The sequence below is a fragment of the Schistocerca gregaria genome, chromosome 9, assembly GCF_023897955.1.
Source record: "Schistocerca gregaria isolate iqSchGreg1 chromosome 9, iqSchGreg1.2, whole genome shotgun sequence".
Lineage (NCBI taxonomy): Eukaryota > Metazoa > Arthropoda > Insecta > Orthoptera > Acrididae > Schistocerca > Schistocerca gregaria.
In genome coordinates, this window is record NC_064928.1 from 121,052,711 (window position 1) to 121,068,034 (window position 15,324).

The 15,324-nt window shown below is 37.6% G+C and overlaps 1 protein-coding gene across 2 annotated transcripts in view; it reads right to left on the reverse strand.

The window, feature by feature from the left end:
* LOC126292200 (breast cancer metastasis-suppressor 1-like protein-A) overlaps nt 1-14,717 on the reverse strand; it is a 90,137-nt gene extending 75,420 nt beyond the window's left edge. For both annotated transcript variants that reach the window (XM_049986053.1, XM_049986054.1), the window contains exon 1: nt 14,581-14,717. In XM_049986053.1, the coding sequence (XP_049842010.1) occupies nt 14,581-14,599 (19 nt within the window). In that variant the 5' untranslated portion in view covers nt 14,600-14,717. The remainder of the gene's footprint in view (nt 1-14,580) is intronic.
* Between the last annotated feature and the right edge of the window lie 607 nt (nt 14,718-15,324).

The following is a 15,324-nucleotide window of genomic DNA, read 5'->3' on the forward strand; positions in this document are numbered from 1 at the left end:
ATGTGTACAACCTTCTTTTATGATTCTTGAACCAAGTGTTAGCTATGATTAAGTTATGCTCTGTGCAAAATTCTACCAGACGGCTTCCTCTCATTTCTTCACCTACTATGTTTCCTTCTCTCCCTTTTCCTACTCTCAAATGCCAGTCACCCATGACTATTAAATTTTTGTCTCCCTTTACTACCTGAATAATTTCTTTTATCTCATCATACATTTCATCAATTTCTTCATCATCTGCGTGGGCTTCATGTCTATCTTGGTCACAATAATGCATTCACTATGCCGTTAGTACTAGCTTACCAGCATTCCTATTTTTTTTATTCATTATTAAACCTACTCCTGCACTACGTCTATTCTATTTTGTATTTATAACCCTGTATTCACCTGACCAAAAGTCTTGTTCCTCCTGCCTCTGAATGTCACTAATTCCCACTATATCTAACTTTAACCTATCCATTTCCCTTTTTAAATTTTCTAACCTACCTGCCCGATTAAGGGATCTGACATTCCATGCTCCGATCTGTCGAATGCCAGTTTTCTTTCTCCACTTTCCTTTGTACATAGTGTTTTCTTCTTGTGCTTCTTATGTTTCCTGGGTTTTTAAGGGGGAATATGTTAGGGGATACAACAGAAATGCTAACATTCAATGCATCAACAACTTCAGACCCACGAATATAAACCTCTGCACTGACTTCTTCAGATTCACAGTCCAGTGAGGGCGGATCGTTCAGATGGATCATCACTATATTTCTCGTTGCAGCAAGTATAGCAATTCCTGCACAAAGGATATGATGCTAACACAGTTACTTGAGGAGCAAGATATTTCTCTAATACCTCTGACAGATTTCCAACAAGTGTGGAGTGTTTTTTACTTTTCTCAAACAGTACCTTCTTTTGTCGTCTTTTCATCATCCACACACCTCACTGTTTCACTACTGTAGCTATCTGGCATTTTTTCTAACAAAAGTTCAAACCAGACACAAAACTATATGCAGAATGATTCATATGCAAGTTTTCATTCGTCTATTATAAAAAGAAAAGAGCTACAGACAGTGTTGTCAACATGCAGAACGTTGAAAAATTTCAGTCATTCTAAACAGAAAAATATTGCCCACTTTGATTGCAGGAACTGCAAAAACACATCAAGCAAACAACATAGTGTGCAGTTTTTGTAAGTTTTGTGATGGTGGTTTTCAATAAAAATAATTTGTAAAAACTCATAAAAATGTAATCATTTAAATTTTTAGTAATAAATATTTACATAATATAACAAAGAAGTAGCATTTTGTAACTATTTTTTTAAATAGAAATTTTTTTTGTATTTTCTTCTTAACTTTGTAACTTACGAGAGAGAACTAAATTTGAACATATAAGGAGGAAGCTCCAAAGCAAAACACCTGCCAGGTCTCTCCAGTACTTTTGGTTTATTAGTTATACTTTTTTGGTACTTTACTATTTTAGGAGTTATTTATAAAATACACATTTTCAATAAACTGTACCATTTACAAAAGCCAAGATAAAATGACAATATTTTACTTCTTAAGTTAGGGCAGAGAGTGTATTATTGTAAACAGTTCAGTGATAGGATTGTTCTTATCAGAATCAACAGCTAACAAACACCGTCAATGATAGTTCAGGTATACCTGCTAATGTTGCATACTGAAGGTGAAGAGACAGAGAAAGTATAATAGGTTTTTAAAGGGGTAATACAGTAGGTAAAGGGAGATGAAAATCTAAAAGTTATGGGGGACTGGAATGCAGCTGTAGGAGGAGGAGGAGTAGAAGAAAATGTTACAGGAGAATGTGGGCTGAGGACAAGGAACAAGAGAGGAGAAAGACTGAGTTATGTAATAAATTTCAGCTAGTAATAGCAACTACTGTGTACAGGAACCACAAGAGGATGAGGTATACTTGGAAAAGGTTAGGTGATACAGGAAGATTTCTGTTAGATTACATTCATGGTCAGACAAAGATTCTAAGAGCAGAAACAGGATTGCAAGGTGTATCCAGGAGCAGATATAGACTCAGATCACAATGTAATAGTGATGAAGAGTAGGCTGAAGTTTAAGAGATTAGTCAGGAAGTATCAATATGGAAAGAAGTGGGGTACGGAAATATGAAGGAATCATGAGATACGCTTGAAGGTCTCTGAGGCTATAGATACAGCAATAAGGAATAGCTCAGTAGTTGACAAGGATTGGACATCTCTGAAAAGGGCAATCACAGAAGTTGGAAAGGAAAAGATAGGTACAAAGAAGTTAACTGTGAAGAAACCACGGGTCACTGAAAAAATACTTCAGTTATGCATGAAAGAAGAAAGTATATAAATGTTCAGGGAAATACAGAAATACAAGTTGCTGAGAAATGGCAAATAGGAAGTACAGGGAAGTTAAGAAGAAAAGGCTGCATGAAGAATGTGAAGAAATCGAAAAAGAAATTACTGTTGGAAGGACTGACTCAGCATATAGGAAAATCAAAACAACCTTCAGTGAAATTAAAAGCAAGAGTGCTAACATTAAAAGTGCAACAGGGACTCCACTGTTAAGAGCAGAGGAGAGAGCAGAAGGGGGTTAAAAGTACATTGTCTGATGCGATAGGTAAAGAAACAGGTGTCGATTTAGAAGAGATAGGTGTTTCAGTATTAGAACCAGAAATTTTATGAGAGCTTTCGGGGACTTAGGATCAAATAAGGCAGAAAGGACAGCTAACATTTCCTCACAATTTTTAAAATCATTGCAGGAAGTGGCAACAAAATGACTATTCACATTGGTTTGTATAATGTACGAGTCTAGCAACATATCATCTGACTTTTGGAAAAATATCATCCACACAATTCTGAAGACTGCAAGAGCTGACAGTGCAAGCATTATAGCACAATAAGCTTAACAGCTCGTGCATCCAAGTTGCTGACAAGAATACTATATAGAAGAATGGAAAGAAAATTCAGAATGTGTTAGATGATGATCAGTTTGGTTTTAGAAAAGGTAAAGACACCACAGAGGCAATTTTGAAGTTGCAGTTGATAATAGAAGTAAGACTAAAGAAAAATCAATACAAGTTCACTGGAATTGTCGACCTGGAAAAAGCGTTCAACAATGTAAATTTGTGCAAAATGTTCAGCATTCTGAGAAAAATAGTGGCAAGCTATAGGGAGACTCTGGTAATATACAATAGATATAAGAGCCAAGAGGGAATAAAAAGAGTGGACAACCATGAACGAATTGCTCGGATTAAAAAGTGTGTCAGACAGGAGTGTAGTCTTTTGCCCCCAGTGTTCAATCTTTACATCAAAGAAGCAATGATGGGAATAAAAAGAAAGGTTCAGGAGTGGAATTAAAATTAAATGTGGAAAGATATTGATGATATGAGTCACTGACAACATCACTATCCTGAGTGAAAATGAAGAAGAATTACTTGATCTGCTGAACAGAATGAAGTACAGAACATGATTGAGAGTATCAGAGAAAGACAAAAGTAATAGGCCTCTATTTTAGGAGGAAATTTCTGATAATGTACATTTGGAGCACAGTATTGTATGGTAGTGAAATATGGACTGTGGGAAAACTGGAACAGAAGAAAATCGAAGCATCTGAAATGTGGTTCTACAGATGAATGTTGAAAACTAGGTGGAATGATACAGGAAAGAATCAGAAGATTCTGCACAGAACTGGAGAGGAAAGGAATATATGGAAAAACTTGGGAAGGGACAGGATGATAGGACATCTGTTAAGACATCAGGGAATGAATTCCATGGTGCTAGAGGGACTTGTAGAGGGCAAAAACTGTAAGAGGAAGACAGAGATTGGAACACGTCCAGCAAATAATTGAAAATGTAGGTTACTCTGAGATGAAGAGGTTAACACAGGAGAGGAAGAAGTCAGCAGATCCCCCCCCCCCCCCTCCCCGAGTAATTCATGATCATTGTTTGAACATTTCGTGTGTGATCTGAGGTGAAATTTCTCTGCAGTAACTATTCACTAGATAATTTATTTTCTGTGTGTTGTTATATTTTAGACTTATGCGTATCATATTTTCTAGTGCAGAGATTAGGAACCACAATCATACTATCTCTCTACCATTCCACTCCCGAACAGCGCGTGCGGGAAAAACGAACACCTAAACCTTTCTGTTCAAGCTCCGATTTCTCTTATTTTATTTTGATGATCATTCCTACCTATGTACGTTGGGCTCAACAAAATATTTTCGCATTCGGAAGAGAAAGTTGGTGACTGAAATTTCGTAAATAGATCTCGCCGCATCGAAAAACATCTTTGCTTTAATGACTTCCATCCCAACACACGTATCCTATCTGCCACACTCTCCCCTCTATTATGTGACAATACAAAACGAGCTGCCCTTTTTTGCACCCTTTTGATGTCCTCTGTCAATCCCACCTGGTAAGGATCCCACACCGCGCACCAATATTCTAACAGAGGACAAACGAGTGTAGTGTAAGCTGTCTCTTTAGTGGACTTCTTGCATCTTCTAAGTGTCCTGCTAATGAAACGCAACCTTTGGCTCGCCTTCCCCACAATATTGTCTATGTGGCCTTTCCAACTGAAGTTGTTCGTAATTTTTACACCCAGGTACTTAGTTGAATAGACAACCTTGAGAATTGCACTATTTATCATCATCATCGTCATCATTTAAGACTGATTATGGCTTTCAGCGTTCAGTCTGGAGCATAGCCCCCTTATAAAATTCCTCCATGATCCCCTATTCAGTGCCAACATTGGTGCCTCTTCTGATGTTAAACCTATTACTTCAAAATCATTCTTAACCAAATCCAGGTACTTTCTCCTTGGTCTGTCCCGACTCCTCCTACCCTCTACTGATGAACCCATGAGTCTCTTGGGTAACCTTGCTTCTCCCATGCGTGTAACATGACCCCACCATCTAAACCTGTTCGCCCTGACTGCTACATCTAAAGAGTTCATTCCCAGTTTTTCTTTGATTTCCTCACTGTGGACTATTTATCGAGTAATCGAATTCCAACAGTTTTTTTTTAACTCATGTGGATCACCTCACACTTTTCGTTATTTAGCGTCAACTTCCACCTGCCACACCATACAGCAATCTTTTCTAAATCGCTTTGCAACTGATACTGGTCTTCGGATGACCTTACTAGACGGTAAATTACAGCACGATCTGCAAACAACCTAAGAGAACTGCTCAGATTGTCACCCAGGTCATTTATATAGAGCAGGAACAGCAGAGGTCCCAGGATGCTTCCCTGGGGAACACTTGATATCACTACAGTTTTACTCGATGATTTGCCATCTATTACTACAAACTGCGACCTTCCTGACAGGAAATCACGAATCCAGTCGCACAACTGAGACGATATCCCGTAGGCCCGCAGCTTGATTAGAAGTAGCTTGTGAGGAACGGTGTCAAAAGTTTTCTGGAAATCTAGAAATACAGAATCAACTTGAGATCCCTGTTGATAGCGGCCATTACTTCGTGCGAACAAAGAGCTAGCTGCGCTGTACAAGAATGATGTTTTCTGAAACCATGCTGATTACACATCAATAGATCGTTCCCTTCGAGGTGACTCATAATGTTTGAATACAGTATATGCTCCAAAAACCTACTGCAAACCGATGTCAATGATATAGGTCCTTAGTTCAATGGATTACTCCTACTACCCTTCTTAAACACTGGTAAGATTGCTAAGTAGGGAGCTATTGTATCAGCGTAATCTGAAAGGAATCTAATCGGTATACAATCTGGACCTGAAGACTTTCCCGTATCAAGCGATTCGAGTTTTTTTGCTTCGCCTCAATGGTATAAGTGGAACAGAACTGCTGTTATTTTCTATATACATAAACAATCTGATGAACAAGGAGGGCAGAAATCTGTGGTTGTTTGTTGTTGATGCTGTGGTCTGCAGGAAGGTGCAAAAGATGAGTGGCTGTAGTATGATATGAGATAACCCAGACAAAATTTGTAGTTGGTGCGATGAATGTCAGATAGCTCTAAACACAGAAAAATGTAAGTTAATACAGATGAGTAAGAAAATCAAACCTGTAATGTTTGGATACGGCATTAAAAGTATTCTGCTTCACACAGTCATATAAATATCTAGGCATAACATTGCAAAGCGATATGGAATGGAATGAGCATGTGAAGACTGTGATATAGAAGGCGAATAGTAGACTTTAGTTTATGGGAGAATTTTAGGAAAGTGCCATTCATCTGCAAACAAGACTGCATACAGAACACTAGTATGACCAGTTCTTGAGTACTGCTTGAGTGTTTGGGACCTGTATCAGGTTGGACTGAAGAAAAACAAGTAGTACAGTGAAGCTTTCAGAGTTCTCCAGCTCATTTCCTTCTTCTACTTCCTCTTCATCTTTGCCCCCCTACTTCGTCTTCTCCTGTAAGAAAACTTGGCACTTATGTGAATTACTACCAGGAAAAGTTACTTTCAGGCTAAGGCACTTCTAGTACAGGGCAGTATGTGTTATATCTACCAACTTCAAATTGTCACAGAAAAACTGTGTATGCAAGTCATAATTTAATAGAGTTATGAAATATGAGTACATCAATTTGGATTACTACAGTACGTAACGCTTACTGACAAGACTTCACTAAACTTTAAAAATAACTTCCTTAAGAATATTACCCCATTTGCCTGTATGCACTATTGAAGGCATTGTGGGAAGGCGTCCATAACACACCCTAATACTTCCTGTGGAATGGTGATTATTTCACAGGACTTTTCATGTAAACATTGCAGATTATCCTTGGACCAATACCGGAAGTTTTACATATTAACATAGTGAGTAGTGAAACACTTTGCTCCACTGGACACCATAAGCTGTTTGGAAAAACAGTAGTTCTTAATTAATCACTGAATGACTGTCAGTGCAGTTGGTGAGTCTGTTTTGCTTATCAGTGTCTCGACTCTTGAACCACCTGCAGTTAATATGGATAAAACTTCAAGTCACAAAGTTCGCAGCTCAACAAATGTTGTGACAGTTTAACATTTGTGCATGTTGCTGTGCTTGGTGCCCTGGACTATGCTCGAGTGATGTATGTACTCATCCAGATTCTCACACATTCCAACACTTCTTCCTCGGCCTGGTGACTGCCAGATCAAAATAAAACCAGTGGCCCTCCACTGTTGCAGTCATACAAGAAAACTGTGCTTTTAAGGTACAACCAAATGGTGATTACTGCTGTTCCATCACAACGTCTGCTGAGCCTCCACGACAGAACCAGCTAGACGAAGGCTTCCACTGCCACAATTAGTGTCGGTGCAGAACACCACTCCATGGCAACCCAACTGCCTGATTCCCTACTACCCAGGGGTGTATGCATATGCAGCATTAAATGTGAATCTGGTCAAAGTTACCAACAGCAACTGGTAAATACAATACAAGGCTTTAGTGGTGGCATCAAAGGGGGTCACATGTGAATTTTATGGTGCCAGTCCATTAGAGAGAAGTGTACCACATCAGGAGCACCCTGGAGAAGTGTGACAGAACCAATTTTGTCTATACTACTATACGAAGACAGGCCGCCGTTTAATGTTATTACCTAGTCTTGAAAAGATCTTGACCAATTTACTTCAAATTTTTACATGGTACAATAATTATATACGGGGCAGATATAGGTATATGTTATTTAAACAGAAATGTAGAGGTTTACTGTTAAAACTGACTTTCAGAAAGAAAAACCTGTGCTGTGAAAATGTGTGGTTTCATTTTCTTTCTTGCAGTCAGTTTCAACTACAGTTGCATGGCAAATTGTTTCTCACATATGTATTCTTTCTCCTTATATATAACATCAAACAAAATTGTAAACACAACAATGTGCTGTTTTGTTTTCTTTCTTGCTGTCGGTCATCTAGAAAACAAGAAAGATATATCAACTCAATTTATAATACTACTACAGAATATGAATTTTCCGAAATTCTGTAATCCTACCAATTCAAAGATTAAAACTATTCAATAAACATAACTGTCACTATCATCATAGATACAGCAGCTGTTGAGGTGTTTGTCATACCCCATATACCAACGATCCCAGCTGATTCATTTTAAGTGAGTTCATTTCCCAATGATGTTGCAACAACTAACAAACTCAAGGTCAGAGAGACAGGTAAGAGGGCAGAGGGTGAGGAAGTGCATAGACAGGGGGAAGAGATGATGCATGGAGAGAAGGAGGGGAGAGGGGAAGGAGATGAACTAAGAGAGGGGGGAGGAGCTCAGTGGCAATTCAAATTCTTATGGACAAGCTGTCACATGCCTGACATGCATAAGCACCTATGATAGTCTATAGTCTACAACAAGTAGCAGAAATAAAGTCATTGCCAAGCAATCATAAAGAAAAGTTACAGCTACCACTAAGAATATTATGCAGCAAATTTTAATAAAACTTCAGAAGATTTTCTCAAATTACCAAAATGATTTTTTCCTTTGTCTTTCCTGTGTCACATGGAATCAGTGACTAGTGTAGGGACTGGCAGATGACCCTAAATGTATTTTACTATACATAAATAGGTGGTGATATCCACCAGGTCTACTGCCCAACTACATTACTGGCAATGGGAAAAAAAGAAAAAAAACATCTGGAAACAGAAAGAGCCATAAAATAACTGTGGGTAACAGCTTGACACCTCCCAAAGTGAAATGACCACACAAAATTAGGTACAGCAAAAGTAGATGCCAAGCTGAGATTAATTGCTACAATGAGGTTTAAATTTAAGGGAACTGGTAAACATTCAATATGAAGTAAAGAAGTAAACTTAATGTTTTCCTCAATACCATAACAGAAAACGTGTTTTATTGTGTTAACGGTAGCTCCCATCACTGACCATGAACAGACTGATTGAAAGCAGCATCGGAAAGGCACCATGTAATGGTTTGTCTGACTACTTGGCATCCATGTAATGCTACTTTCAATCATTCTGATAATGCCCAATGGTGGCTGATACAGGTTAATTATATAAAATATTTCCTGTGATTGTGTCAAAGAAAATATTAAGTGTTGAAAAAAATTAAAAAGTAAATCATTATCTGCATGACAGAAATCTTGAAAACTTAAGAAGCTTTGGTGAGGAAAGAGATCTCTTGGCAACACATGCAAGAAACAGGTTAGCGGACAATGAAAAGACATGCAGGGGCAGACAGTTTCTGGTTAACCATACTCTGCAAATCACAGTGCCAGGCAAAAGGAACTTCTCCTTGTGACAGTAATTTGGCTTTTCGGTGCACTTCAGTTTTTTATTTTCACATCTGACATGTAAAAGTTAAACTTACCATTGCTCCTGCTGTTTAACAGCTGTAAAGTACCTTTTACTTTGCAAATACATTATAGTAACTAATACAGTAGGGATAACCACTAATAACAAAGTAGAATTTTATTTTTGAATACAAAATAAATTACTTTACTTCTATTATGCATGTGAAAGAGAAAATATATGGAAACCTATCATTCTGGTAATCTGAGAAAAATCTTGTGAAGTTTGATTACAAATTAGATGTAATAATAAATTGATTGGTAGCTATAACTTTTCATTACAATTACATGGTAATCAAACTTTACTTCTGTATTTCTAGTACTTGTTATATATTACTACACATGCTAGTGGTCATTAGGCCTGAGACACTTTGTCCATAAGAAATTATATTGCCCTAGAGCTTTTAAAAAAAAAAAAAAAAAAAAAAAAAAAAAAAAAAAAAAAATTGAAATATACCAGAAAAACACTATAAAGCAGGAGTAAAAGCTTATTTATTCTAAAAATTTAGTAGGCAAGCACATGATGATAACCACACATCCCCAAAAAGATGAAGCGAGTTACACAATTACTCTATAAGGCTACATTCATAAATGAACTTTAAATATCAAACAAGGCAACAGTGTACTTCAAGCACCTTCATTAACAGGTATTAAATATCAAACAAACCAACAGTATACTTACACCAACTACCTAAAAATACATACTGTACCCAGAAATCTCAACAGCAAAACTCACTTAATCCTTCCCGTCCAGAATTGGTTCAAGCAAAACACACACCATGCCATCATCATCAGTCAGAACACATTCATCCTTGTTGTCTGGCCACACAAAGATGGCATAGTTAATTTTTACAAAACATGTCTCCTAAGTCTCGTCATATGTATGTGGCATAACAACTGAATATCATGTATTAGACTTAGGATTGATACAGTAACTGCTAATATCACAGACATAAAAAACCTGAATCACATCACAGGCATCACATACAATGTTATCAGATCTCTTCCTCCTTGATGTTTCTCCAACAACTACGCACCCCCCTTTTTTTCTGGTGACAATTTGCAGATTTGCTGTACTGCCATTGGTTGATACTGACAGTGCTTTCTTAGTTCTCCAGACTACTCTTTCCAATGCCTGACGAGACCTTTTGTGAGCATCTGTGTCTTGTTAGTTCTTTTTAAGTTTTTCTCCATTTTGCTGACAATGTTGCACTAGTTTTCCTCTTTTGGTGATACCCTCTGCCTCTCTCCTACTGCTTTGCTTGACAATGTTCTTCCTCTTCGCATGATAGCTTTTTTCTCCAATTTTCCCAGCTTCCTTTCACAGGTGTATGAGACTACATTTAGTCAATATTTTATAGTAAAAACAGGCTTGTCACATGCCTAACAAAATGAAACTTAAAGAATGCTACACCTCATATTTCAGAAACAAAAATAATTAGATGAGAATTGATTGTTCAAGCAGACTCACTCAGTGATGAAGTTACAGCATAGAATTTCCCAGTCTTATATTGTTAGGCATTTGAGTAACACTGCAAGCCCAAACAGAGTATTGACAGCCATTTTGAATAATTTGGGCAATGGTGTCAGATATGGTTCATGGATGCTAAGTGCAATTATCAATGGTGCAAACTTTGGAAAATACTTTCCTCTTGCACTGAGAAGGAAAAAAATAATGTCACATGCAACAGAAACATTACAATTTCCCTGTTTACTGTTATACAGCCTTGATACATGAATTTCTGGTTGTTGTTATTATACTTGGAAACTACATATTATTAACTTTCATTTCATATGCCACTGAAATACGCATATCTTCAAAATATTGCGAAATGCCCCAAATTTCCCATTCCAATTACTTATGGAGCATGGAAGAATGTCTGTGTAAAAGCCTATATGTACACTGTAATTAGTCTAATGCAAACTTATTGCTCCCTACAAGAGGGGGTTGTAGTGTAATCCTATATTCATAATTAAAAAGTTGGTTCTTCAAACTTACTTAGTTCGCTTTCATGGGATAGTTTGCATCTATCTCCAAACTTTTTTCCATTTTAATTCTTTCACTATCTATGTATGGCTTTCCTATGCCTCAAACAAACCCATGTGCATTCATACTGCCCTTCTTTATGTATATTCATTATGCCCTGTTAGTCTTATTTGGTATGGGTCTCACACACTTGAGCATTATTCACAGATGGATCGCAAGAGAGTCTGATATGTAATGTTCTTTGTAGACGGATTTAACTTCCCTAGTGTTCCATCAACGAAAGAAAAGTCTGCAACCCGATTTACCTACAACTGCACCTATGTGACTGTTCCATTTCTCATGTTGTAAATTGTTACACCCATTTCAACTGTGACTCATTGATATTCTAGCCACCTGACCCTACTTCTTTTTTTTTCTCTCCATTTTACAAACGAAATTTTATATTTCTGAACATGTACAGCAAGTTGTCAATCTTTCCACCACTATGAAATCTTATTAAAATCTGACTGAACTATCAAAGTGATATGGAACAGGCCAGTGTTTTTTTTTCTTTTTTCCCCAGGCTATCAGCTTTTGAAAAGAAGTTTTTCCACAGAAGAAATGATTTTATGTTAGATATAAAACTTGCTTTGCTCCCTATCAAACATTTTATGTTATTGAGCAATGCTCAAAAATTTTCGTTGCTGGATATTAAATGCTTTCTGAGAGACTGTCAGCTTTAATGATGGGTAATAAAGGTCACTTTTCCCTCTTGAGTTGTAGGTATGCACATCACTATTGTTCTCAAACTGTGATGGATTACTTACATGAGAAATGTCATTAGCCAATATACAGTTAAAAAACCTAAATCCTTGAAGAACAGCAGTATTATGAAATGGATAATTGTTACTAATAATACAGGGGAGACACACAGTCACAGACACGCACAATGAAAATACTGTTATACATTTAAGCTTTTGGCCAAAAGAGGTTGTTCTGAAATACACACACACATTCACACAAACACAACACACCATTTGGAATTTGCAGCCCAGCCACAGAGGCTGTGGCCACATTTGTGTGAGTTCTGCTTGTTGAATGTGTTCTTTACTTTGGATGAAACCATTTCGGCTGAAAGCTTAAATGTACAACAGTCTTTTTATTGAGGCTGTCTGTGATGCAATGTTTCCTCTATATGACAAGTAGCTATCTATTCTTTTCATAATACGGATGTTATTCTCTGCTAGACTCTTCACTGTTTAGCTCCTTGAAGAGGCAGCTACATGACAACTGCAGGTGAGCACCACATTATTACTCTTACAGCTCACTTTTGTGCAATCAAAACTTTCTTGCTACATTGTGAGTTACCCCAGAAAATTATTTCATAAGAAATTACTGAGTGGAAATACATAAACAAAGTTAAAAATATCAATTATATGAAGAGCTGAAAATAATGTCTTGAGGAGCTCGCTAATACGTTTCTTCCAGTTCCAGTTTTCATCAACAGTACACTCAAAACGTTCGAGCCTTCTGCCCTATTCACCACCTCCTACTTGATCTCCCAATACGACCATACTTTCAACAATAGGTATGTCTGTGGTTTTGAGTCAAATGCCTTTTGGAGGTCAAGAAATACTGCAGCTAACTGCATTAACCCATGTCTTTCAGAATGTAATGTGAAAAACTACAAGGTGGCTTCCACATGATCATTGTTTCCAGATTCAATGCAGACTGTCATGGAAGATGTCATCCTGTTTGAGATAGCTCACTGCACTTGCACTCATGTTGGCATATGAGGGATTGGCACAGGAGAGAAACTGTAGGGGCAGTTGTGGATGCATGTAAATGGAAAGCAAAAAAATGATGGAACGTCAGAATTTAATGTCCCCTCAACAGTGTGGTCATTAGAGATGGGTCATGAAAAGATTAGCACAGAACACCAGGGAAAGAAGAACAGCATTAGGCCAATAGGTAGAAAAGAAAAGCTTTTGAAAATGCAGACCGGAGCACATCTAAAATCATATTCAATCTGTGAATTGAGTAGTAAATAAAAAGAAACCAAGAAAAACGATCTGAAAGAGAATTAAAGCACAGGGAGAAGAAATAAAAACTTTCATTGTTTGCCAGTGACACTGGACTTCTGTCGGACATAGGAAAGAACTTGCAAGAGCAGTTGACAGAATGGCTAATGTAATGATAACAGATTACAAGATGAACATTAAAAAAAGTAAAGCAAGAGTAATTGAATATACTCAAAACTAAACCAAGTGATGCTGGAAGAATTAAACAATGAAATGAGACCCTAACTTATGATGGCATTAATAAAGAGGATATAAAATGTAGACTTACAGCAGCAATACACACTTTCCTGAGAAAGAAAAATTGGCCAGCAGTGAAAATAAGTTTTAGTTATGACATCTTTCATCGAAGTATCTATCCAGAGAGCAGTCTTTATTTGGAAGTGAAATGTATGCAATAAACATTACAAACAAGAAGAGAGTAGAAGTTTTTGTAATTTGGCGCCCAGAAGACTGCTGAAGTTAGATAAGGGGATGGAGTAACTGATGAAGAGGTCCTGAACACAAATGGGCAGAGAAGAAATTTGTGACACAGCCTGCCTAGAAGATAGCACTGGCTGATAATACACACCCATAGGCATCAAGCACTCGCCAGTCTGGCAATGGAGGTACATGGTGGGAGAGTGGGATTTGTAGAAAGAAGATCAAAGTGTCCCCCTCATCATAATCATTCACTAATATGGCCTACTTTGTCTACCTACACACAAATTTTCCCACATATAACACTAGGCCTACAATAACTGTGTGCTTACTTTCTGTTTCCGTACCCTAAGATAATATAGAATGCTCTAACCTTTAGTGAACACATAAATAGAGGTGCCGATAGTTCCATAGCATGATATAAGGCCACCAATAACAGCTTGAACTGAAATGTAATATGTAATGTCTAACATCATTTCGTTAAAAGTATTCAGGCACGAATAAATACAACGAGATACGTTCTGCTACGGTTAAATTTAACTGAGCCTTACCACATGCATCTTTGGCGTTGCAGGGGGTGCGTTTATCTAACAGAGAATCGGTTTATGGCACAGATTCGTCCCCAAAACAAGAAAGTTCGCAAGTTAATATAACTGTTGGTTATAGCCATAGAGAAGGTTGTGGCCAAATATTTCGCAGTGGACGTAACGTAGTGTTAAAAGCAACTGGCTGCACCCTTTCCGTTCGCATTAATACACACAGAACAGTACGACAATAGACGCTCATGTGGTCGGAATACCTACGAACGACAACATAACGTATGCAACGTTCGTGAAAGTAAACCTGAAATGTTACTGTTTTACTTACCCTGTACCACGCGTTTCATTGTTCTCGTCTTCTTCTTTTACAATTAAGTGCATGAGAAAACTTCACGCATCACTTTCTAATATTAGTAAACATACGCCGTCAAACAAAACACTATCAACTGTCGCTGTCCTTCTACATCAAAGTTGATCGCAGAGAGTAGCATAATGTCTTTGGAGCACTCATGTCGATAGATGATATCGAAGCACGCTTTAACATGTCGAACTAACACCCTGTTGACCTGGATCTCTCAAAACCGAATTTCGTAACCCGATTTCCCAATGCCGCTACAGGATGGTCATATAAACATTTCAAAGTCGATTATGGAAATCCACTTCTAGTTACCGGCTTTTCAATTCCGTGATCGATATTCGTTGCTATGTAAACGCAACAGGTTTTGAATCGTGTTTGGGCTGTCAGATTTCGTCTTATTTTTTAAAAAAATCGTTTAATATGGACAAAGTTGTTACTTGTGGGATGAAGGATAAGTTGAAATATTAGACCAAAGCTGTTTACACATCGTCTAACTGAAGAGGAATAGCGACTATGCTGTCTAAATCAGAAACTGTAGCAGCTGGTTTTAAGACGCTATATTTAAATGGGCTAGCAAATCAGCTTCAGACCTTAACATGTTAACACGACAACGAAAAACGGTTTCCGGAAATCGATTTTCCTATTTCGTAAGATGTGTCGCATGTAAATGTAGTATATCAGACCGGTCTATCGTAACGACGTGCTTATGCCAAT